At 44.2% G+C, this 25,302-nt stretch overlaps 2 protein-coding genes across 2 annotated transcripts in view; one reads left to right on the top strand and one right to left on the bottom strand.

Moving 5' to 3' along the window:
• Positions 1 to 823: 823 nt before the first annotated feature.
• LOC138632442 (FHF complex subunit HOOK-interacting protein 1A-like) lies at positions 824 to 16,756 on the bottom strand. The gene is made up of 19 exons (XM_069718008.1): positions 16,651 to 16,756; positions 14,651 to 14,705; positions 13,711 to 13,945; positions 12,020 to 12,206; positions 11,710 to 11,931; positions 11,068 to 11,230; positions 10,342 to 10,453; positions 8,952 to 9,053; positions 8,802 to 8,858; positions 8,628 to 8,714; positions 7,782 to 7,949; positions 7,613 to 7,692; positions 7,018 to 7,190; positions 6,772 to 6,868; positions 5,366 to 6,690; positions 5,082 to 5,260; positions 4,882 to 5,002; positions 2,757 to 4,801; positions 824 to 1,727 (listed from the first exon to the last, which is right to left on the bottom strand). Exons 3-18 carry the CDS (start codon positions 13,813 to 13,815, stop codon positions 4,569 to 4,571), a joined length of 3,411 nt encoding a protein of 1,136 aa, XP_069574109.1. The 5' UTR covers positions 13,816 to 13,945; positions 14,651 to 14,705; positions 16,651 to 16,756; the 3' UTR covers positions 824 to 1,727; positions 2,757 to 4,568.
• A 2,501-nt stretch (positions 16,757 to 19,257) lies between these two features.
• Positions 19,258 to 25,302, top strand: part of LOC138632436 (SH3 domain-containing protein 19-like) — a 16,416-nt gene continuing 10,371 nt past the window's right edge. The window contains exons 1-4 of the mRNA XM_069718004.1: positions 19,258 to 19,670; positions 23,425 to 23,461; positions 24,513 to 24,604; position 25,302. The exon at position 25,302 is cut by the window's right edge and continues 69 nt beyond it. Coding sequence (XP_069574105.1) covers positions 19,580 to 19,670; positions 23,425 to 23,461; positions 24,513 to 24,604; position 25,302 — 221 coding nt within the window. The 5' untranslated portion in view covers positions 19,258 to 19,579. The remainder of the gene's footprint in view (positions 19,671 to 23,424; positions 23,462 to 24,512; positions 24,605 to 25,301) is intronic.

The following is a 25,302-nucleotide window of genomic DNA, read 5'->3' as shown; positions in this document are numbered from 1 at the left end:
TTGACGTACATCTTTCTCTTCGTTACCCGCCTTTTCCCTTCGCTCTCGTTTCATTCATTTCTGGCTGCTGCAGCCTCTGTTTTCGTTACCGTGAGGCTTTCCTTCATCTGCCCTCGACTTTCTGAACATCTCGCTCTCTCTCTCTCGCTCTGTGTCGCTCTACCCTTCATCTCTCGGTATTGTTCAGGAACTGAGTCATCGACCGCAGATCGACACAGGATGCTCGCTCAGTGTTCGGCCTCCCACCTCGGCAACACTTCAGTAGCACCTCTTTATTGTTCTCTCACAGCGTACAGCAAAGAATATCTTTACTGGTACCAGGAAGTCCCTTAAAGGGTTATTTTAAAACGAATCATCAGCTGAACTCCGTCCTTCTGACCAGGCTTCTGGTTTCCTTCTGAAAATAGTTCCTCAAACCGAGCGATGTTTGGGGGCGTATCTGTTTGATTGACAGTCAGGTTTCTGGTAGGTGGACGGGGCATCGTGTCCTCCCATAGTACCCCTCCCCCCCCCCAGTTCAGTAGTCATTGGATTTAGTTTCTTTGCTTTCAGATCATCTAAAAAAAAAAAGAGCTAATGCTGTAAAAATGTATTAAACCTCTTTAACGATGTCAAAAATGCATTATTCTATCAGGATAAAGTCGATTTATAATTTTTACATAAGTTAATAGAAAGACAGAACAGTTTGAAAGTCCACTCTGCTTAACGAATTACTTCTGTCGTGGAAAAACTGCATTAATACGCAAGAAAAACACAAAGCAGCTGCTGTGGTTGTCCAAAATGATATTAATATGCTTAACATGGAGAGTAACACAAAGCTTCAGACAGAGCAGTTTTGTTTATTTAAGATACAATCACGAAAAAGTCCCATTTCCATTTCCATTGGTCAGAAAACATCCTCCAACGGTCTCATGATTTTCATCACCACGTTCAAATTACTCTAAAAACAGAAATCGTACAGAAGCAACGCAACTTTCCAGAGCGAGCTTTGTTTCAAATGTGCAACTTTTGACCTTTTAGTTTATATAACCATAAACAAACGTTTTCTCAGCTTGAGCGATAAATGAAAATACATGGTTACGAATCGATGATTAGCACATTGATAACGATGAACAATGAGCTTATTACCGAGGTTCGTTTCACACTTCACAAATTGACAAAGAGAAAGCTAGAAAGCGTCGTCTGCAAACAAGCACACCGAAATCACCAGTTCAGGTTCTGGACGGTTCCAGTGACTTTACAAGTTCAGCAAAATGAAATTGTAATTTTTTTTTTAGTACACTGAGATGCAGGAAGCTAGGAGAGCACCGAGCAGGCAGACTCGGCCGAGGACGGTTTCCTTCAGCAAAATGTGTGAGGCAGCTGTAAAGAGAGAAAGAGGAAGCTATTAAAACTCATTGACAGAACAGTTCACAATTGACTTCATAAACACTCCACGCTCTCAACTCTTGAATGTTTGTGTGACCGTCTACAACCGGGCCACAACTATTCAGGCGGTTAGCTGCAGTTTGTTAATGCTCAATTGTTTTATGAGCTTTAAAGATAAAACATGAAGTGCATCATCTGGCAACGAACCAAAGCCCGAACCAGGACGTCCTCGTTATCAGACTAAAATACCCCGAACACAGACGAGAGGTTACCTGAGGAGTGAGAGGTGGCGTTGACGTTGACAGGAGGCAAGGGATCAAGTCCAGGGACTTCACCCATGGATAAAATGACCATAGCACCTACAAGTAAATAAGAGCAATTCAAGTTTGTTATAACTTCAAAATATGTTTTCCAACAGTCAGTGTTTTGGAAACTAATAGAAAGCAGCGTCAGTTCATGAGCCTCGAGTCACAAGGAAATAACGGAAGATGGAGTGTTTCATTTAAACATGGTTTTGTCACGGAAAGGAAAATCTTTCACCAGATGAAGGCAAAAACTGAAAAATCAACAAACTTTAGATTTTTGGGGGAATATTTTGCTCCAGAAAATCACCTCTCCTGGTCCAAAACAGTCCAAAATATCACCAAGAAAACCACAAATCACCATGTTCACACTTTTAACTTTAGTTGCCTTTGGACGCTGTTTATTTTAAACTATGCTAACTTTAAATATAAAAATATTTAAATATAAAAAAAAATTAAAAATACTTTGCACTATTGTTGAGTTAGTTTTAATTTAATTATTCTATTTTATTTCATTCAATTTTATTGTATATACTGTGCATTTTTATATTTAATATTTTTTACTGTTATTTTATTTATTTCCTGTATCTATAAATGCTGCTGTAGCGAAAGAATTTCCCCTTGGGGGTTAATAAAGTATCTATCGATCTATCGATCTATCTATTATCTATTATCTATCTATCTAACTTATTAATACTGATCTCGTACAGATATGAGTCTTGTTATTTTAACCATCTATTAGATGAACTATTAGTTATTCAGAACAAGAGCTAAAGAACGTGGAAGTCGCTCACTGCGAGGTAAAACTGAATATATTATTTATATGTATGTTTGTATACACGTATATATATATATATATATATGTGTATATAAATCGTCTTTAACTGGATATGGTTAACATTCAGCAGGAAGGTGGACGAATCTGATGCACACCGTCAGAGCAGCATTTCTAAGCACTAAACTTCAGGTAAAACTGAATATATTATATATATCTATATATGGATATCTATATCCATGTATGTGTGTATACGTGTGTGTGTGTATGTATATATATATAAATCACAGTCTGTGTTTCAGTTCACTCACCGAGAGCCCACATGAGCAGATAAACCTTCATCGCTGCCATCATCCCCCGCTGTCCTGTTCCTCTTCTGAGACCGTTTCTACGGATCAGATCACTCTGCTCTCTGTTTTTTTATATACATTACCAAAAAAGGAACTACCTGACCACACCCTGTCAAGGCAGCTTTTGCAAAACCTTGTCTTTTTCAGTTCTGCACCTATTTGTAGGGAGGAAACAGCCTGAGAAACTATGATCAAAATTGAGCTGCATCGATTTGAACTTAACTGCAACGTTTTCCTGCCACATTTGTACCAAAACAGAAAAAAGAAAAAAAACAGGCAAAGAATGAACAATCATAAAATATGACTTATAATCTGATGTGGCAAAAATAAGTTTAATAGTTTCCAAATCTTCTGGTTCACCAGCAGGTGGCAATTTCAACACTCAGAAACACAGCGGGTTCAGTGAGGTCCCCTTCACACTGTGACGTTACCATGGAGACAGATTTATGTTTTTGAGGAGAGGTTGGCGGTGCGAACGCTGCGTTCACAGAAAATGTGCAAAAGCGCCGCCGTTCAGATTGGTTTGCAGACTTGAGGATGTCGTTTCGTTCTGATCGAGAAGTAAAATGTACAGAGTGTTTTTAACACCTTAAAGCTGAGCAGGAACTTCGTTCTTTACCACAGCACAGAAAAATAAAATAAACTTCAAAGTATTTCAATGAAACTTACATTAACAGAAGTTTAAAGGAGAAAACAAAAAACATCCGATTTTTGCACAAGAATTTAAAATGCACCGTATTTGCATCTTCGGTTTATTGCACTAAAATCTGTCACGTGACGTAAGGCTTTGTCATTCCTCTGTTTGTTTGAGCACGTAAAGACAACAGGAAAACATATAAATAGGAAGACACGTATTCAGTGTTTCTCACTATGTTTCATTTTCTGCGTTAAAATTAACGCACAATCCGGGTAAAAAAAAAAAAACAACAACAACCACAAAAAGCACAAGCAAAGAGAACTAATCGGACCTGCAGAACTGCTTTGAAGAAGGCAGAACACGTCGTCCTCCGGAGACACCGGGCATTAAACCGGCAGGACGGACCGGAAGAAGATGCAGAAATGAACAGCTGATTTCCACGACGCTCTACGGCCGCTACCTTCCATCTGTAAAAGCCTCAATAAATTAAACTCGAAGGCCAGTTGCCATAAAAGATACTAAATACTGACATATTGGGACTCCATGAAATGATGACGGGAATATTTCATCCAAAAATATGGGAAAATTCAAAGAATTTATTTCACGAGGTTGAGCAGCTAACTTTCCTAAAGTCAAGTTGAAGAAATCATCGATTAATTGGAAACAGATCTATTTTAGTGCCAAGTCACTTCAGTGTAGTTAAGGTTTATTTTTAAACTAGTTTCCTATCGTGCGTTGGAGGTTGATTTTAAAGCGACTTCTGCATGTCGAACCACATTTGAAAAAGTTTCACACTTTCTTGTTTTACACACAATTTACAAATTAGTGCAAAGATTTGATAAAACGTGATAGAAAACGGATCCCTCAAATATATATATAGAAAACCGAACGTTGACTCGTCTTCAAAATAATCCCCTTCACGTGGTTTTATAAATATCCTCCAGATTCACATCAACAGTTTCAAGTGCTGCCAGGAACATAAACATCACGTGAATATAAATGTGCACATTTAAAACAATGCTGCGCAGTAATTTCCACACATGTTGCTTTGACCCTCCGTGAGTCGTTGGATTTGCGCTCCGTCTCGTTTTTTTTCAGCAGGTCTTTGAACGTATCTACGGGATTCTGCGGCGGCGTTATTCCTCGGCGGGACGGTCCGGCGCGATGCTGTGCTCCTGGGCGACGGCCGCCAGCTCTTTCAGGAACTCGGCGTACATGACGATGGCGAACACTCGGCTCTTGGCCTGCGGGGCGATGGGAGGGCACGGCGGCAACACGGCGAGAGGAGGCGAAGCCACGGCGTTCTTCACCGAGCCGTTGGGAAGAGACGGATCCAGGATGACGTCGCCGCTCTGAGACCGGAGGCACTCTGAGGAAATAAAAACCGAGATGTGAAAACTGCATGTTTTTTGCATGTTTTATTAACACGTCGTGTTTGTGTTCATTCACCTCTAAATTTGCCGTCTTGGTCTTTGGCCAACAGGAACCTCCAGGCCTGAGCGACGAGGGCGGGGCAGTCCGGCCTCGCCGACACGTAGCGCTCTATGTGAGCGTGAACCGACACCAACACCTGCGGACGCACGCCGGAGTCAAAGTGGACGCGATATCTTTTTCACCGGTGCGGTGGAATAACAGAAAGCGGACGTTACCTGGTACAGCGTGCGGACGTTGGGCTGCTGCTGTGTTTCTGTGCTGAGCAGGAAGGACCTCAGCAGAGGTTGAGGGTACGACGCCAGCTGGGCCAGGATGCCCGTCACCAGCAGGTTCACGGCAATGGAGTTTTCCAGAAGGTTCTCCAGCCGGGACAGCAGGACGCTGATGAACGGACCTGGTGCATGATGGGAAACGGAGGAAAATGTGAAGTGTCCCGTTGAATCCTAATAACCTGAAAACACGAGCAACAGGAAGTTGGACGGCAACGTTGTTCGCAAACCTGTGAAGGGAACTCCGTGACTCCTGCTGCCTTTCTTACTGCTGCTCCTCCTCTCCTCCTCTTCCTCCTCTTGTTCTTCCTCTTTCATCACCTCTTCCTCTCCTTCCTCCTCTGCGTCGACCCACGCGGCGCCAAAAACTGTTTCTGTGCCGAGCGCCTCCCCGTCCTCTTCCAGCTTTTGCCAGAGCGCTCGAATGCGCCTCCTGAACGTGCCGATGTCATCGGTGACGTCGTCGCAGTCGGGCTCCGCCCCTAAAGACAGCATGAGCTCGTGGTACTGGGACAGGAAGTCGTTGTTATCGGCCACTTTGTTTCCGGGCAGACTCGGAGCCGGCGGGTCATCGGGCTCAGATCGGTGATGTCCGTTGGGTAAAGCGTTCGTGGGTCGCTGTGTGTCGTGGTGCGTTCGATGCTCGCGTGTTGTGTTCTGTGTGTCGTGGTGCGTTCGATGCTCGCGTGTTGTGTTCTGTGTGTCGTGGTGCGTTCGATGCTCGCGTGTTGCGTTCACGTGATCGTTGCAGCTTTGCTCTAACGGCTGGTCGTCTTCATCGGCGTCGTCGCATTCGTCGATGACGTGATCTTCTGCGTTGAACCCGTTGGTGAAGATCTTCTTGAATTCGTCCTCTCCGTCATCACTCCTCCTCCTCGCCTCCTTATCGTAATCCTCGCTCCTCCGCCTCTCCCCTCCCCCTCCGTCCTCGCTCCACCTCCTCGTCGACATAATGCTGTTCACCGTTTCCAGGACCGTCCTCCCGGTTGTCGTCAGCATCGTCGTCGTCGACGCCCTTCGGCCTTTCAAGACGCTCCCGCGCGATCGGCGATTCGCTGCCATGAGCCGCTCCAAAATGGCCGCCTTCGTTTCTTTCTGGGCGACGAGGTCGTAGACCAGAACGTCGTCCTGAAACTCGGATTCCTCCACGTAAGAGCCGTGCACCAGTCTGGTCGCGCTGCGTCGCATCTCCTGAATGTGTCGAGGAGGTGCGGGCGAGAAATGGCACCTGTCGGCGTCCACGGTCACGCCGCCGTTTTCCAGCGGCGTCGCCGGCGACGAAGATCCCTCTTCGTCGGCGAAGAGGTCGTCCCACTCCAGCTCCAGGGCGGAGCCGGCTCTTCCTGCCCGGTTGCCCGTGGAGACGGTGTCTGAGGAGGACGGCGTGGGGGAGAGGGCCGAGGGGGGAGGAGTAAAAACCAAGGAGCCGACGGAGTCGCTCTCGACTCGGACGACGTCCTCCTCGTCCTCCGCGTCAAAGCCCGGCGTGTCACACCGGCACTCTTGCGGCGGCGGGTCGATCCCGTCGTACGGAGCCGACCAGAACCGGCAGGCCCTGCAGACACAACACAACTCATCGCAACGGAAGATTCTCTCGCTCTCTCTCTTCTTCTTCGTGGAGGAAGGAGTCCCTCACCTGGAGGACGTGGTGATGGCCTGACAGGCGTCCCAGAGGTAGTGGAGGTAGTTCACATCCATCAGGAAGTCCGAACCTCGACAGTAACCGACGCTGTCTGAAACACACAGAGTTCAAGTTACTGTGTGTGTGTGTGTGTGTGTGTGTGTGTGTGTGTGTGTGTGTGTGTGTGTGTGTGTGTGTGTGTGTGTGTGTGTGTGTGTGTGTGTGTGTGTGTGTGTGTGTGTGTGTGTGTGTGTTACCGACCTGCTCCTTTGGGCCAGTGGATGTGCTCCGAGCGTGAGTTTGAGTTGCGGAGGTACGCGGGGCACCAGGAGGGCATGAGGAGCAGGAAGGAGGCGGCGCTGGAGGAGTAACAGTCCCTCAGCGTTAAGGAGGAGCGCTGCTGCCAGCTCAGGTGGCTGCAGGGAATCAGATACCTGAGGAGGTACAAATATACTGTATATCCAACTCACAATGGACTCGGTGCTGCCCCCATGTGGCTAAAAAAACAACAACACGCTTCTTCCAATCGGTTAAAGACTTCACATTTAATCAGAACAGCTGAATGTGACTATAATTCACTTCAAGGCACTTCTGAATCTACTTCTGAAAATGTTTCAAGAAGGCGGACCGAGAGGTGAATTCGGCGCGTTAACCTCGATAACTTCAGTTCAGAGCAGTGAACTGTTCATCACAAGCGTTGCAGTGAGATGCATCAATCAGTCGTCACGAGCTCTAATTCTGACCAACAATTTACTGAACAAAAACACTTAATCATTCGGGAAATGAGCCATTTTGCATCAAGTATGAGTTGAATCTATTAGTTTGAATCAAAACTAGAGACACCGGTTGGACTGACCTGAACACCAGCTGCAGCATTACGTCTTCACAGAAGAGGCCGATCAGAGTCCTGAACAGAGCCAGCGACACCGTACCCAACTGAGGGACACGCACAAGCTTAAAAAAAAAAAGGTAGCGCAGAGCATGAAAAGGGCCGGGAGGCGGGATTAGAGACGGGGAGGTCGTACCTGGAAAGGTGTGTTGACCCTGCTGACCAGCGTGTCCAGGATGTGGACGTTGTCGTGCGTGTGCAGCAGGATGAAGGACAGGAAGGTCTGGAGGAGGACGGGCTCGGAGACGGAGCGCAGGAACAGGTCCAGGTACGCCGTCGTGGTCATCACCTCCTCCACCGTCAGCTGGAGGCAGGAACGCCATCAGGTAAGGAAGCTCACTCATACGTGTGTGTGTGTGTGTGTGTGTGTGTGTGTGTGTGTGTGTGTGTGTGTGTGTGTGTGTGTGTGTGTGTGTGTGTGTGTGTGTGTGTGTGTGTGTGTGTGTGTGTGTGTGTTGTCTTATTTGTAATTTTCTTCTTATTGTGTGCACCTTTTTTTTTCCTAACTGTGTTTCTATGTTGCCGTGACGACAACATCCCCCCCCCCGAGGGATTAATAAAGTCTACGTCAGTACAGATTGACATTTTTCATCGGCTCAATTTTATAATCTTAAACTGCGCTGTAACTTTTATCCTATTTTTAGCTCGCTTAATGTTTTAATGACTGTTTTTTTTTAATGTTTTAATCACTTGTTCTTAATTGTTTTTAAATGTTCTTTTCTTCTGCCTGATGTTTTGATGTTTTAATGGTTTTAATGTGAAGCACGTTGAATTGCCTTGTTGTTGAAATGTGCTGCACAAATAAACCTGCCTGCCTGTGACCATAAAACGTTCCTGTGAGCCCCCTAGTGGTGAGTACGTGCAGGAGATGTGTTTTACCTGCCGGCACTAACAAAAGTCTATGGAAGATTTGTTTTTTCTTCTAGTGTCAGTGTTGCGGGACAACGGGAGGTTGGTCGCCGGTAGCGACGAGCTGCGATACCTTGTGCAGAGCGGGAGCGAGTACGGGCACGAGGAAGCCGTTGTAGATGTAACCGAGCAGCTGGGACCGGATGGAGGGATGAGCGACCTGAAGGAGACGAAGACAAGAGTCCAGGATTTAAATGGGCTGGATTATTATTCCCTGAATGCACTGCGTGTGCTTGCCGTACGTTACCTTGGTAACAGCACTGCAGAAGTCCAGGGAGTGCAGGAAGTGGACGAGAGCGGGAACCTGCCGAACCAAACGACAAATAACGACAGCGACAACTGTCCGGTGTCACGCAGCTGAACATCGGCATGTTTACATAGTTGTCGTCATGGTTACCTGCTGCCAGTCGGCCTGGTCCAGACAGTGCCAGTCCTCACTGTAAACCTGCAGCCGGGCAGGAAGAGACGAGTAGAGACCAGACAGACCTGTGGCCAGCACCTGGAAACACACACACACACACACACACACACACACACACACACACACACACACACACACACACACACACACACACACACACACACACACACACACACACACACAAAGGCTTTAGAGGAAATTAAACTCCTAATCACATTAGCAGAGAATGAGAGCAAGAGGAAAGATGAAGAGGAGATGACGGGAAAGAGGAGGAGAAAGCATCCTGATCAACATCAGCACAAACAGCTGCAGTCTCATTAGCGGTCGGGCTGTCGTCCAATCACGTGCAGACTTACTAATCCCTCTCCGTGTTCCAGCCAATCTCACGCTGATTTACTAATCTGCTCCCGACATAAAGATTGAGGTCAGAGTTTGGTCACATGGGCTTAAAGCGCGCACACACACACACACACACACACACACACACACACACACACACACACACACACACACACACACACACACACACACACACACACACACACACACACACAGGTGGCATGTGCTGAAGTGTCTTTGCTCGCCCTTTCACATTAAACCTCCCTCTCGCTCTCAGAAACAGAACCTGGCAGCGATGGAGCCAACATGGCCGCCACGGCACACCGAGACACCTAAAGTGAACAAGACGTGCTGCATCAAAGGTTTAAAAAAAAAAAGTTTACACACATACTTGTGTCTTTTATCGACATTTCAATTTGTTTTTTTGCTTGTAATTTTTTTTAATAAATATTAAGTCTTCTGTATTATCTTTACAATTTACACTTCCCTGAAAGAACAAACTTCAGATCAGTTCATTTTCTTAATTTTCCTTTCATCCTTTTCTCCTGTAAAGTTTCTGGTTTCTTCTTCTTCTTCTCTCTCCGTGTGTCACACAGTCCCAGAGAAAGCTCATTAGTTCATTGCATAACTTGCAATAACGAGATTACAATGCAGAGGGGAGATGAATGGGGGGGGTACTGATTCCATTCATTTAAACAGCCTTCTTATTCATAAAAACCTTTCAAAGGGTCAAAGGTCAGGTTCTTAAATGGCCTTTTTATTCTGTTAACCCAAAGCTTTCTTCCTCCAGAGAAAACGCAGCGTGGAGGTCCACCGAGCTCAGCTTCAGCTCAAAGGGGCGGAAATAAACCTTTAAATTCAAAGCAGTGTGAACACACTTCTTCAAAGATGAATATCACCAAGTAAATATTTGAAACATGCAACGGAGGGAAGTGAGAGTCCAGATGGTTTTGGGTAAATGCTTGACATCTGGCGTGAAACGCCGTCTAGGTTTGGAGGTTTTTTTAAACGGCGCCGGTTTACTTACGGGACAGAAGTACGTGTTCTCTGCGATGTGCTGAGCGACTCGAGGCTCGGAGGCCGACAGAGACATGATGAGCAGGAGGGCGTCCCGGGCCTGTTGACCCACCGAACCCTGTCTGAGAGACACACAGCGCCCCCTGTTGGTTTCTACACTAACTCCTCCTACTTTTATGTAAATGAGATCGGAGTATATTATAATAATAAATGTGAATGCACCCTGAATGTGTTGTTACCTCCTCCCCTCAGTGTGCATGTGTGTACCTGTTTGTGTATATTGTGTGTACGTCCTAACTCCACCCACCACCGTGTGTATACCGTCCCAACGTGTATTTGTACGTGTACTTTATGCACGTTTACCCAAAATATACTCTATTTGTGGGGGTTGTGTATACTTGTGTGTGTGTGTGTGTGTGTGTGTGTGTGTGTGTGTGTGTGTGTGTGTGTGTGTGTGTGTGTGTGTGTGTGTGTGTGTGTGTGTGTGTGTGTGTGTGTGTGTGTGTGTGTGTACCTGTGTGTGTGTGTGTGTGTGTGTGTGTGTGTGTGTGTGTGTGTGTGTGTGTGTGTGTGTGTGTGTGTGTGTGTGTGTGTGTGTGTGTGTGTGTGTGTGTGTGTGTGTGTGTGTGTGTGTGTGTGTGTGTGTGTGTGTGTGTGTGTGTGTGTGTGTGTGTGTGTGTGTGTGTGTGTGTGTGTGTGTGTGTGTGTGTGTGTGTGTGTGTGTGTGTGTGTGTACCTGTGTGTGTAGGGTATGAGCAGGGAGAAGAGCAGGAAGTTGGCGGCTCCCTGGTCCTCACTGGTGTGGAAGAACAGCTCCAGCACTGAGGGATCTTTGACCAGAGCCACACAGAGCTGGTTCAGCAGGAGGACAAGCTCCGCCTCCACCAGGCCGCCATTATCTGCAGGGCGGGAGGACGGGAAGGGGGCGCAGGTGTTAACCGACCAGGTTTGTGAAACCGCCTCCTAATGAACCACTTAAAACCGTCGGGCAGTCGATCTTTAAACTGATTACTTTCAGTTAAATCCGCTCCAACGATGGAAGTTCAAGTGCAGTAAAAATGTCTTTAAAAACAGTTTTCATTACCAGATTTCAAAAAGCATCTTTTTTTACTTGTTATTTCTCCACAGTGTCTGCTCAATGCATCCAGCGACATTTCGACCTATTTACAGCACTTTTATTATTATCTTATATTTTATTTTGAAAGGAAATTTCTTTAAGCCATTTCAAGTTAACCGCAAACTAAACAACCTAAAATGCCAAAAGAAACAACAAAATACAAAATATTTCTGACAATCTGACAAACGAGCTGTTTGCCCTGTTTTCAGTGCGCTAAGCTAAGCTAAGCTAATCTAATCATCTGTTGGACCGGCGACTGACCCGATGCCGCTCCGGCGCAGGAGGCGAGCAGCATCATGAGCGGCCGGAGAACGGGTTTGTGGTGCAGCAGAGGCTGTCTGGCCTGAGACAGAAGCATCTGGTACATCCGGAGCTGCTCCAGCTTCATGTCCTCGGTGAACTGCCTCCTCAGGCTCCACAGGAACAGCCTCTCCATCACGCCCTCCACGACCACGAACTCCAGGATCGGACCCATCGCTCCTCCTGGTGCAGGAGAGTTGGTGAGACCCACTTTGCTACGACAGGGTGGCGGGACGAGGCCGGTTCTGAGGCCGGTTCTGGTCGCTCTTACCTTGTCCCGAGTCCTCCTCCATCAGCAGGAAGAGCATGTGTTCCACGTAGTTCTGGACGGCGTTGGCCTCGTCGGCCGGGATGGGTCCGAGACGCAGCGCTCCGGAGCCGCCGCCGTGACCCGAGAGGAAGCTCAGCGTGCCGGCGCCGCCGCGACCTGGCTCGTGTTTCTCCAGGATCTTCACCACCTGCACAGAGAGGGACATCGTGATCGGAAAGTTCGTCTTCAGTGTGGTTTTGTTCTGTTTGTCAGCAGGACGACGGAAAAACTGGTCACCCGAGTTCCTTGAAACGACCGAAGAGAACCCGCGAAGTTCTGGAGCGGATCCACCAATTGTTTTTATTTGGCCGACTAAATGCAATACCAGTAGATGGCAGTCAAGTTCAATAGCAACAAAACATAGGCCATCCTAGAAATACCGTGACGATGAAAGTCACAACGCAACTTTACAGGTTCCCACAATCCTCCAGGATTCTGAGTTTTAATCGGCGCTGTCTTCTTCTTCTTCTGCAAGTTTAACGGGAAACCGACTTGAGAATTAGCGCCAACAACCGTTCATCTTGATGCACCCAAACTCCTGATATACGTACGATCGGTGATGGATGGAAAAACACCTAAATTTACAGTTTCCTTAACCAGCATTTTGGAAATTCTGTGAAAATGTTGTCCCACGTTGAGACGGAAAACGTGACTCCCCTGACCTCACCGAGCAGCAGCCGCTACGGCTGCATGGCGACGTGACGCTGCAGTTCCTCTAATGGCCACTAGGTGTGAAGCATTAGAAGAAATGTTGCAGGAAAACCGAAAAAATAAAGAGTTTATTAAATATTCCCAAAAAGAAATCAAAATATTGAAAGCTAATTTCAGTCCGTTTAATGAGCAGAAAGTTTGACATGTTTTTTTTGTTGTTTTTTTATTCCTCGCAGGCTTCTTTTTTTTTTCGTGCCAAAATTTAAATTTTCTGGCTCCAATTACTGAAACAGAGAAAAGCAAGTGGTGAAACTTCAAACATGCTTTGAACAAATTCATCTACTTGATTTTTTTTTTACTCTTTAAAGTGTCTGTAAAACAACAAAAACTGAATTAGGATTACAAAAAAATTGTGTGAGAGAGCTGTGGGACGGGATGAATACGTGAATGAAAAGAAGAGGAGAGAGAAGAATGCAATTCACTGTCTGGACTTGTGTTAACCTTTGACCTCTGCCGCTTCAGACAAGGAACACACACACACACACACACACACACACACACACACACACACACACACACACACACACACACACACACACACAGGAGAGGAGTGTGTGTGGGTTTTCTTGGCATCTGTGGAGAGCGATTTGGTCTAAATGGATCCTGTGTTTAAGGGCCAAAGTCTGGGTCAGTAATACACACACACACACACACACACACACACACACACACACACACACACACACACACACACACACACACACACACACACTGTCGGACAGTCATTATGAGGAAAATAGGACAGATGGAGAGGCAGAGGAGATAAAGAGCAACAAAAAAATAACAGGAGGAGGATTGGTTGGTTGGTTGGTTGGTTGGTTGATTGATTGATTGATTGATTAATTGATTGGTTGATTGATTGATTGATTGGCTGATTGATTGGTTGATTGATTGATTGGTGCGTTGAACTGATCAGATACATGTAGAATGAGATGGATCACCTGAGCCCAGTGGTTCTTGAACACGATCATGCAGGTCTCCGGGTCGACTCCGCTCAACGTGAGGGATTTCTTCTGGTTGCCCCCGGCAACCACGGAGGCCATCATTTCGACTGCGTTGCCGGGCGGCTACAGCATGCTCCGGCTCGGCGTACAGAGGCCGGGACCGGGGGGCATCGCCCGGCTCCGTCGGCCCGGGATCAGGCTCCGGCTCCGGGCCCGGTGGGCAGCTGCTGACCTGTAGAAGATGGAGGTGGGGGAAAAAAATCTGACATAAAGTTGATATTTATGTTTTCATTTTGTCCGTCTATCTCGTTCTCGTGCGATATTTCAGGAACGCCTCGAGGGATTTTCTTAAAAAATTGGCACGAACGTTCACGTTCGATTTTGGTTGCCGAAGGTCAAATATGACTTCAGCTACAAAACCTGTTTGTCAATTCGCTCATTATGATGAAATTTTGCACCAATTTCAAACCGGATGAAGTGATGACATCCAAAAGGTCAAAGGTCGACTTCACTGTGACATCATAATGTTTCTGTCCATTATACCAATACTGAACTGGTGACGTGAGGTTTGTTTGGAAAAATCTACTTCACGCTTTAATACTTTCGACAGAGCTTCTGTTGATCAAAAATGTTTGCGAATTTTTTTTAGTTTTAGCTCCCACAAAAATATTGTAAAGATTTGTGTTGAATTTGTGTTGATAATTGCGATTGCAAGACTGATAAATCTCTGTTCTCTCTCTGTCTTTACACTGTTTATCCGTGTTTCTCTCTTTCTGTGTGTCCAGAAACCAGGACACAGACAGGATGTAAGGGTCGTCGGCGGCAACAAGCAAACAGGAAAACTGACAACGCGTCCCGAGTCCCACCCTGGGCGTTTCCGGGAAATTCCACGAATACCCGGAGAGATCTCGAAGGAATCCTTCCACGGCGTTCATACCTCTGTGCTGCTGCTGCTGCTGCCGCGACGACGACGTCATGGACGAACGAGCCTGCTGTCATGAAGGGGAGAGAGAGAGAGATATGAGGGACACACACACACACACACACACACACACTAACCTTAAACTGGGTCTTCATATCAAACTGCAGTAAGTTGTTTTTTTTGTCCCCATAAAGAAGGCGAGTCCCCACAACGTCAGTAATACATGTACACACACACACAGTTTCTAAATCCATCCTTTAACATCTGGACCTCTAATCTATGTGTGTGATTGCGGTCCAATTTCCTGTTTGGATCACCAAGTTGTCATTATAGGTGTGTGTGTGTGTGTGTGTGTGTGTGGACCAGTTTGAGTTTTGGGTCTTTGGGATTCAAAGGTGTGTTTGAGGATTCAGGTTTAAGGTCCATGAAGGATGCGTTTATTATTATTTTTATTTTACTTTATTAATCCCCGAGGGGAAATGTCTTCACTACAGCGGGAGGGGGGGGGCTGTCAGGGGGAGGTGCTGCAGCAGGCTGCCACTAGCGCGGCGCCAGGTAACCTGACCTGAGGTGCATGTTTTTGGATGATGGGAGGAAGCCGGAGAACCCGGAGAGAACCCACGCAAGCACAGGGAGAACATGCAAACTCCGCACAGAAAGGCCCAGGACAGGATTCGAACCCAGAACCTTTTTGCTGTGAGGTGACGGTGCTAACCACTGCACCACCGTGCTGCCCTTTGTGTTGATGTCCCCATAAAGACAGGAGGACAAGTGTGAGTGTGTGACAGAGAGGAAAAATAACTGAAGTAATCTGAGATGAGACAGTGATGTTTAATCCCGTGTGTGTGTGTGTGTGTGTGTGTGTGTGTGTGTGTGTGTGTGTGTGTGTGTGTGTGTCAGACAGTCACATGCCAACACACAGACCACGGATTAAACACACACAGATTGACCCGAGTTCTTCTCTGACCTGCTTCTTTTTTTTTTTTGTTCGATCTGTTTTCATGAGTTCAGACGATGATGTGATTTCATTTCATTCTGAGATCGAAGCACGTCGGCGTTTCTCTGCAGCTGTTTGTTTCTCACATGAATCGATGAGTAAAATACATTCTTACGTGCAGCTGCGTGTCAGTTTAATGAACTCACGCATTAAACAGCTGAGAGGTGGCGAAACACATTTAAAAAAATATTTGTAATTGATTTTGTCCGAACGGCCGTCGAAAAACAAAAGTCTGATTTCATAGTTACAGAAAACCCCAAAAAACAAAAGAGCAAATATTCACATTTAAGAAGCTGCCGTGAGGAATCTGGAGAGTTTTTAGTTAAAAAAATTAAATTAATATGTTATTAAAATGGCTTTCAATCAATTCATAAATTAACTATTTCATCTGTAGAGTGCTGGTTGGTTTCAGGGTGCCTCAGGAAATGGTGTGTGTGTGTGTGTGTGTGTGTGTGTGTGTGTGTGTGTGTGTGTGTGTGTGTGTGTGTGTGTGTGTGTGTGTCCACAGGTCAGTGGTTCACCCTCCTGGATAGTTCACACACACACACACACACACACACACACACACACACACACACACACACACACACACACACACACACACACACACTGATGTATTACTCAGCAGAACTCACACTCACCGGATGCACAACAGAATAAAGTAGAAAACATTTTACATCATAAAATGTTTGTTCTGTGTCTTAAGTGTTTATATTTTTCTAAAATACCCCCCCCCCCCAAAAAAAGAAGATTTTATTCAACGAGGTTAATTTCGTTCAGTTTTATAGTTTTATTCAACCTCCTTTTATTGTCCACTCTTTATTATCTTGTTACACTCACACGTTCATGTCTTTATTCTGATTTATTCTGCTTTTCTTCACCTCTTTTGCTCTCTGTTGTTTATTCACTTGTTATTATTGTTCATTTTTACCAGTGTAAGTTGTTTATGTGCTCCTGTCACTCTCCCACTCAAAGCTCCGTCTCCGTTACATTACAGTGATTGACGGACGTCTCTTACCTCTTCCGTGTCTCCAGGACGTCGCGCTCCTGTTTTTTAAACTCCCAAAAGTTCAAAATAAAAGTGGTTAAAAGTCCGTTTAGAGTCCGTGTGAGAATCCTGAGCGGCCGGTTTGTGTTTGTTTCTCAGCGCTGCGCCGTTTCTAAAAGGCTTTAAGCGGCTCAGCTGTCAATCACTGGCGCTGCTGGCCGTTAGGTAAACGCTCGCCCCGCCCATCGAGACGATAAGCCACGCCCCCAGCCAGGAGAGCTGCACAGATTACTGCTGAAATAATTCTACAAACAGACCACAAACCTGCTTTTTAGATATATTTAAACTCTTAGTTTTTCATAATAGATTTGAGTTATTTCATATATCATCATTATTAACAATCAATCGTCATGAAAAGAAGATTCTTCAAAAAAATAAGACTATATAATTATTATTTATAAAACAAATGATTATTTTCTTTATGGGTTCTAATCTGAGGATTATTTTCTGGATCAAGCGGTCGATTGTTTTGTTAGTTGTAAAAATTCAGAGCCCAAAGTGACACCTTCACGTTACTTGTTTCGTCCAATTAGTGCACAAACAAATCAATACGATATAATATAAAATAACTACAATTAACAACATAAAATCTAAACAGCCATGAAAAGTTTTAATTTTTACATTAAAAAATGTTTTCATTGACAGTTTCTCAATTAATTTTCTGTGAAATCAACTAATTATTTCAGTTATGAATCTATAATATTAGAAATTTTTACTCTACAGCACTTCCTATTTAAGATAAATGTAAAACTTATATCATATAGAGCTTCATAATATTTATAGGGGACTAAAAAGTAAAGTACAAGCACTTATTTATATATTTTTTTTCTGTTTTTACTTCATATTCACTTAATCATCTAATAAAAAAACAAGAATCAAACATGAGTCAAAAATGAGGCAGTAAATCACCTAAATGTGATTTTAATTGGGAGTTATTAGTATATTAACGCAGTGATGTTCAACAGGAATCTTTATTTAATTAATAAAATATAAGCAATTATATAATTTCTGTAAAAAGTTTTTTTCTATTATATTTTGTTGAAATACATTTATTGTAAAATATCAAATACAGTAATAAACTGTAGCCTAATAAAAATGATCAAATAAAGGGGAGAATATATCCTTAAAGTGAGATCATAATGATCCTGAATTTATTTCTAACCCAGCAACCGGGTCTGAAAGGTAAATATTTCACCTTTTTTTTTATTCCCAAAATGATAATGAGTGGCTGTAATGTGAACAAATAAAAGGACAATATCACACACACACACACACACACACACACACACACACACACACACACACACACACACACACACACACACACACACACACACACACACACACACACACACACACCCTCTCGCTGTGTGATTCAGTTAACGAAGCTCTGTTAATCACCGTGGAAACGCAGGTTACCAGCTGGTGTGAGGGGACCAGCAGGAGGCTTTAATCTGATGTTAGGACAATAAACGCAGGTCATCTGGATCCGGGCATCCTGGCTTTACAAAGTGACCTTGTTGGAGGAGAGATGCATCTGGAATTATAATATTATGATAAAAACACAATACAATTTTCAAATGTGGCTGTTTTTAGTCATAATAGTTCTCATATTTTACCAGTGTTGCTTTATAAACACACTAATATTTGACATAAACAGCATATTTAACATACATAATGTAGGCCCCCTTTTATATCTATAACAGATTACATAGATGTTAATAAAAGACACTTTAAAAAAAACTTTAATACATCAGACGTTTAAATTCATTTTACAAACATTGTTTCATGACTGAGTATGAAACCTGATTTTCAGCGTTTGTGTTGATATTTTTCGTTTCTGTTTCACTCTGTTCAATCTTTTCAAGACTTTTAAATTCTCAAAGTGTGGAAATAGATGTTTTCAGTGTCCTGCTCAGATTTGGTGATGGTTTAAATCACAATACAGTGTCCCCACGTTTGACCTGTTTCCATACAGATAAATACCGATAAATACCGCCCTCTGGTGGCGACACCCTGGGACTACAACTGATTTAATATTAAAGGACTGTTTCAAACAAATGAGGAAATAAGCAAACATTTTTCTAACAATACTAAAATACTGCTTATGAAGGAAGTCCCTCAGTGGGGACAACTGGTGCTCAAACAGAGGACTTCCTGTTGTAATGGTTGCACCTTTTACTCTTTATTTATTCTCAGTCGAGATGAACGTCGGTTTATTTCATGGTGAAATAAAGACCAAGACAGCCAGCTGTTTGTTTTGTGTGTTTGAAGTTAATCTGGTGTGTGTTTGAAGTGGTTTCTTCCACTTTTCCACTGTTTGTTGTGGTTTTGGGTGTCTTTGTTGTTTTAAAAGTGTTTGTTGTCGTTTTGAGTGCAAACGTTTGATCTCTTTTGGAGTCAGTTTGATGTAGTTTGATGTAGTTTGATGTGGTTTGATGTCTCTGAGGATCACGGTACTTCGCTCACCTCCGTATCGATATATTTGCTTATCGGCTTCTTTTCGTTTTCAGTTGGTGACGTCACGCAGCCGGAGGAGGAGGAGGGGGGGAGGAGGGGGTGAGGAGGGGGGGAGGGGGGAGAAAGTCCTCAGCAGGAAAACCCGACGCGACGCTGTTTTAAAGGAACCGGAGGTTTTAATCGGTTTCACGCCTCGTAAAGCTGCTGGACGCGGAACCGAAGCGGCTCCCGGACCTTCGGAGCCACTTGACGGGGTTTGGGTGAACTTGTCCCCGAGTTGCTGCGGTGGATGTCGGCGACGGGAGGAGGAATAATGCCGCCGCTGTCTCTGTTGTGACCCAGCTCCATTTTCCCCGGACACACAGCAGAGGGGCAAGGAGAGGACACAAACAAGAAGGAAGGAAGGAAGGAAGGAAAGGAAAGACATAAGAAGGGAGACATGGCCGAGGCACGGTCGGAGGAAGAGGAGGACAACATGATGCGGGACACCCGGGAACAAGTGGTCCGACGACAGCCGAGCAGCTCCGGAGGTAAAAACAAACTAAACAAGTAGGAAACACGAACCAAACTCTGTTTGAAACCGAGTCCATCTGTTTTTATCCAGTTTAACGAGTTCTGTCGGAAAAACAAGCTGTCACGAGTCAGCTGGGTCGTTTCCACTCAGTACTCAACCTGGAGGTGAAGCTTGAGACGGACAACAACACAAAACAACAAACAACAACAACACAACCCTGTTATTTATGGAGGAACATGTCCTCAGGTGTTACCACTCCTCCACGGGCCTTCAGGTCCTGGGACGTCCTGTAAAATCCCTCCGGACTGATCGAAATGGTCCTTTCAGATGTCTGGCCCGCACATACCCTCAAGAGGCCGCCGCATGTCGGGCTGCTAAAAGTGAACGTAATGGTCGGTTTCCATTTTAGATCTGGAGGTGGTGAGGCTCATCTAATACCTCCTACATCTCTGACCTGAACACATTGGACATTAAAAACTGCTCTCAATCATTTCAGGCATTTTTAGAGCAACAACAACAACAACAAACAAACAGGTTGTGTCCTTTTAAATGTGAATATTTGCATTGATTCTTTTACTTTTGGCCCCACAAGCAAAATATTTCAGAATTTTTTTTTACTCTTTTTTTATTTTTTATGTTATTATTTTACTGACATTATTTGATATCTGGTCCTGTTATTGTTTAATCAACACAATCTGAATCAGAAAGACCACTAATTGAAGAAAGCGTGACGTCATTGTAGTGTGTATGTTGTGTATTACTGCTCGAAGCCGTAAATCGTCTTGTCAACCCGTGAACGTGTCACCGCCTGGGGTTCAGAGTTCAGGCTGTAACGGTGCCGGTCCGTGCCGTGCCAAGACTGGCAGTCATTACTTGAACACCCACGCTTTCCCCTTTGCCTCAGTCAGGGTTGTACAGTTTCAACATGTCCTGACTCTGCTCGGCCCGCGGGAGGGAGGGGGGCTATACCTTCAGGAAAATGATGACACTCAAAACACCTTTTGAAATGTTTACATGACAGAGTATCAGCTGTTTTTTTTAATGTCCCGTAGGTCGTGGTTGTTGTTTGTTGCTCACAGCTGCAGTCTTGGCTGTGATTAAAGTCTGGAAACTCTGAAGGGGGCGGACCAATCAGCGATCAGTGGGCGTGGCTAAGTGCAAATATTCTTTATGATTGATTGATAGATAAGAGACACCTTTTGGTTAATAATATGTTGGGATTTATTTAAGTTTGAAAATGCTGAGTTTTAATTTTCCAGCTTGTTCAACCAAGAGTCCAGAAATATGTAGTTTAATGAAATTGGAGTGAAATTTTGCTTTTTGGAAAAAACACCTTTTTGATCAGCTGATGGATTAATCAACTCTAAACACGCCTACCTCACAAAATTAAAACAATTCCAAGTTTTAGCACAATCGACCCTGATAACCATAAACAGCTTTAATGACAATAACAAGAAAATTGCTTTAATGACTTAAAGGAAACTTTTAAAACATCGCAAAAATAAAATGTTAACTCAGTTTTTAAGGTGAAAAAGTGTCAAAACAAGTTCAGACTGTTGAGAGATCCATCGAATTCTCAAATCAGTACTTCACTTCAGGTTTATGGGACTCGGTTTAACCTCGTCTGGCAGCTGGAGCTGCTCGGTGTAAGTCAGCTGTTGTTGTGCAGTGAAAGTGCAGCATGTGATTGTGATGAATTCCAGGTCGCTCTGTTTCATCTCATGTGTTTCTAATATCTGCTTTACACTGCAGACGCTTTTATTTTTTTGCAAGTTAACAAGGAGGGATCTGAATTGCAAAAAAATATATATTTCGCAACACAAAGGAAAGTCAGTTGGAAAACATTTGCTGGCAACGTGAGTTCACAGCCTGAAAACAAATACAATATGTGAGCATGTTTGTGTGCAGCATTCCTGCTCTGTGGATTTAAAAGCGATCTGTTATTCATTTTTTCCGGCATCTGAAGCAAGTTGTTTTCCACGAGGTTTGGTTTTAGCTTTGGAAATGCAGCTTAATCAAAACCATTTTAATGCAACAGCTGAAACTGAGCTTTAGCTCCATTTTATAGTTTGAACAGAACTAAATAAACATCAATATTTAACCATTTTGAACAAGCTGTTGACTTTTTTGCAGATATTGTAAGTGAATGTCATCAAATATTTTCTAGAACCGTCAGATTTTTATCCGGATTGTCTCAAAAAGTTTGGACCAATAGCGAAGATCACCCGTCGGTTCGGCATTTCAGTCGGCTTAATATCTGATCAGGGATGAAATCATTTTTTAGATGGACCGCCAGAAAACTTAAAAGAAGGAGTGACTTTAGCTCATGACATTATAAAAACTTGTGGAAAAACTTTATTGACTTTGTATTTGATGACAGAAGTTAAATGGGAGTCTATGGAGGCTTTTTGGATCCGACCTCTAGTGGCACCCGGTGGTATTGCACCCTGAAACTACTTCCACTTTAAAATACAGTCTGTGGTTTTTTTGACCCATGTTTTTTTCCCACTCAATCAAACTTTGAAGCTGATAAATGTCACACGTGTGCATTTTCCTCCATCTGTTGTTGATGTTAAAACAGAGAAGGCAGCAGTTTTAAGGTGTCGTCTGAGGGATCGTTGGCTCGGCTCCGTCCGGGTTTCAAAACACAGACTCCCTTTTATCTCCAGCCTCGAACCCGTGACGTCTGCGCTGTTTTGAACGCAGCTCCAGCTCAGTCAGCTCGGTCAGCCTGCTGCAGGACTAAACATCTGGAAGTGTTAAATCTCCCATGACTCCAGCAGAATCTCGCGGCAGCCAATCACAGCCCCGCTTCCTGGATGGCCTCTGCCAATCGGGAGGCCGGCCTGAGAGCAGACGGGCGGTCCGGTCGGAGTCAGCGAGAGAGAGTAGAGGTGGAAGAAGAAGAGGGAGGACAGGAGAGAGAGAAAGTCTGAGATTTGGAAAAGCAGGAAAAAGAAAGACGGAAGAGAAATAACGAATATTTGACAGATTGGTCAACATTTAGTGTTTTATTTTCTGGACTCTGAAGCGGGCCGAGCCGACCTGCTGATCAGTTGGAGGTGTGAAGAGAAGAAGAGGACAGGAGGTAGGAAATGGAAAAAAACAAACAAAAAAAAACGCTCATATCCAGAGGAAAAATCCATCTCCTTCATTTTCTTTCTCCTTTCTTTGTCGACTTTAAGATGTGACAGCTCTTTGATTTGTAATGCTTCCCTGAATGATTCCTGCTCGGTGACAGGAGGATCGTGGCCTCCTCTTCCTTTCGTTGTCTCATGTGAGTCCATGTAGGTGGCGCTGTTTTCTTTTACGTGCTCCGCAAACTCGGAGACTTGGAAAAACTTCACGTCACAAAACTAAAGTGATTTCATTATTTTGACAAATTCAGCCGAAAATGTTTTTTGTTTTTTTTCTCGACTTAAACGGCAACTTCAAGATTAATTATGACATTTTTATGTTGGTTTTTCTGCGTGAAGTTGAAGCTGACGTACGTTTCGTATAATATGCGAGTTTAATTTATTCTTCTGAGGAAAAACAATTTTTTTCAATAGAAGCAGATCGTAAAAACAACTTATTTTTTTAATCCGCTATGCACACACACACACACACACACACACACACACACACACACACACACACACACACACACACACACACACACACACACACACGATGCATTTCGTCGTCAGGACAGTGAGTTTCAGGTTGTTTTGTTTTTTGCAGGATATTGAATCAGAATCTTTCTTGTTTTGTGTTTTTTTTCTTTCCAGGTCGTCCCGACAGACGAAAGCCGGAGCATCGTCACAGGTAGGAGGTTTCTCTCCGATCGCTCTCCTAGAGATGAGTAACGGCTGCCAGGAAGTGTGGCTCTAATCTGTCCCACATGTGGCCTGATGAGTCCAGGTGAAAGGTCCCACCTCGTTTTCTCTCTGAACAACGGATCCGTGACTTGGTCACAAAAACAGAAACTCCTTCCGCCGACCGGCAGGAATCAGACGTGGCTGCTGGGTCGAGCACTTTTTCTCCCCTTTTTGGTTTCTGACACACTTCTGAAAGTATTTGGGCTGTTGGCCGGTTGGCATGGCAACGAGCCGGAGAAGTCACAGGGTTTAAAAAGACTGTGTGTGTGTGTGTGTGTGTGGGGGGGGGGGGTAGCCTTCCTTTTGTTGAGTTTATGTCACTTAAAAGCCGTAAACTGGAGAATCTGAGCTGATTTGTAAGAAGGTTTTGGATCATTTTTATGTGGAGGATCGTGCAGAAAGTTAGAGAAACCCACACAAGATCAGTTTGGCGGCTGTAGTTTCATGTCTTATTCTTTTCTGTCTTTTATTTTTTTTTTCCAGTTGACGCGTCACGGTTTTCAAGGTTTTACTTTAATTTGCGTGTCGGAGCTTTGATGTTCGACCAATCTGCCGTCTTTACATTTGTTACTTTGAAAAACAGGCACAGCGGACCAACTTCTAACATCAGTACAAAACCTAAACTTTCAGATTTTTCTTCTTTATGAAACATTTTCAAAGACAGTTTTTGAATTATTTTGTTGTAGTTTGTGCTGCTGGCTAGCTGTCCTCTACATCGTGTACATTTACGTCATTATTTCTGCCACTGTTTGTGCGTCCAACCAGGTGAGACTGCTGCTGGAGTCAAGTCCTTTCCGCTGAGCTCAGAATATTTACTCAAAAGTTGTTGCTCTCTCCTTCTCTGTGAACATTAGCGTCCTTTCGACGGCACCGAGGACTCGGCCCGAGTTGCATTTCGTTCCCTGGAAAAACAGGGAGAGGTTTTTTACAGAGGGAGATGAAAATAACGTGACTCATGCTTTCCTTCTTCCCTCCTCTCTGTTTTTCTGTCTCTGCAGCCAAGGTCCTCTGTCATCCATCAGAGCGGCCATCAAGAGAAGTGGGTGTTCATCGAGTCATCACGGTACACATCACTGGCTTTTCTTAGCAAGTAAACAAAAACAACGACACAGAAACGTCCCACGCGGGTGTTTTGTTTTGTTTTTTCAACCATGAAACCGAGTAGATAAATACAAATCCTGTTTGGCTTCACGGTTCAGTTCAAATAAACTGCTTCTGAGTCGAAACCAGACAAATCTGCCGTCTCCGTTAGAAATGTGGCCTGGAAACGATTTGGTTTTCTACAAGGAGAAATATGCGTGTTGAGCTTTTTTGTTGGGTAATAAAAATCCAGCGGGGCAACAAAAAAAAAAAGAGAAACTCAACCGCAGTCACCTGGTTCGTCTTTTTGCATTCCTCTTTTTGTGGCTTTAAAAAGCTGCACTGTCACATGAAAAACAATATTAAAAAAAAGTGTAGTCGTAGTAACTTAACGAGAGTTTTAAATTGTTCTCGTTTTAATCCCCCAAAGGCCTCGTCTGAATATTCCTGTAAACTGTTTTTAAAGATTAAAAACAAAAAAACAGTTTCTCTGCATATTTTCTTTTTTTTTTTCTTTTACCAGGATGTTGGAAACAGTTTAATAAAGAGACAGCTGCTCATCCTGGTGGATGTGAATCACAGGAAGTGTGTCGATTCCTTTTTATCAGCCTCGTAATCATCTTTTGTTGTAAACAAATCTGCTCCGATGACAGAAAATAGTCCCTTTATTCACCTCAGTGCCGTTTGTCTCCCTCCTGTCTCGTCAGC

Source organism: Brachyistius frenatus, unplaced genomic scaffold, assembly GCF_029030835.1.
Source record: "Brachyistius frenatus isolate BFR_SWC_R1_liver_20210118 unplaced genomic scaffold, ASM2903083v1 Contig_184, whole genome shotgun sequence".
NCBI classification, from domain to species: domain Eukaryota; kingdom Metazoa; phylum Chordata; class Actinopteri; family Embiotocidae; genus Brachyistius; species Brachyistius frenatus.
The sequence above is the reverse complement of the archived record's forward strand: the minus strand, read 5'-3'. Positions and strand labels throughout refer to the sequence as shown.

Coding starts and splice junctions, on each gene's coding strand:
- LOC138632442 (XM_069718008.1), bottom strand. CDS start 13,815: ATGATGGCCTCCGTGGTTGCCGGGGGCAACCAGAAGAAATCCCTCACG. Junction 11,231..11,709: donor CTGCGCCGGAGCGGCATCGG/GTCAGTCGCCGG, acceptor CCCGCCCTGCAG/ATAATGGCGGCCTGGTGGAG. Junction 10,454..11,067: donor CTCATACCCTACACACACAG/GTACACACACAC, acceptor TGTGTCTCTCAG/ACAGGGTTCGGTGGGTCAAC.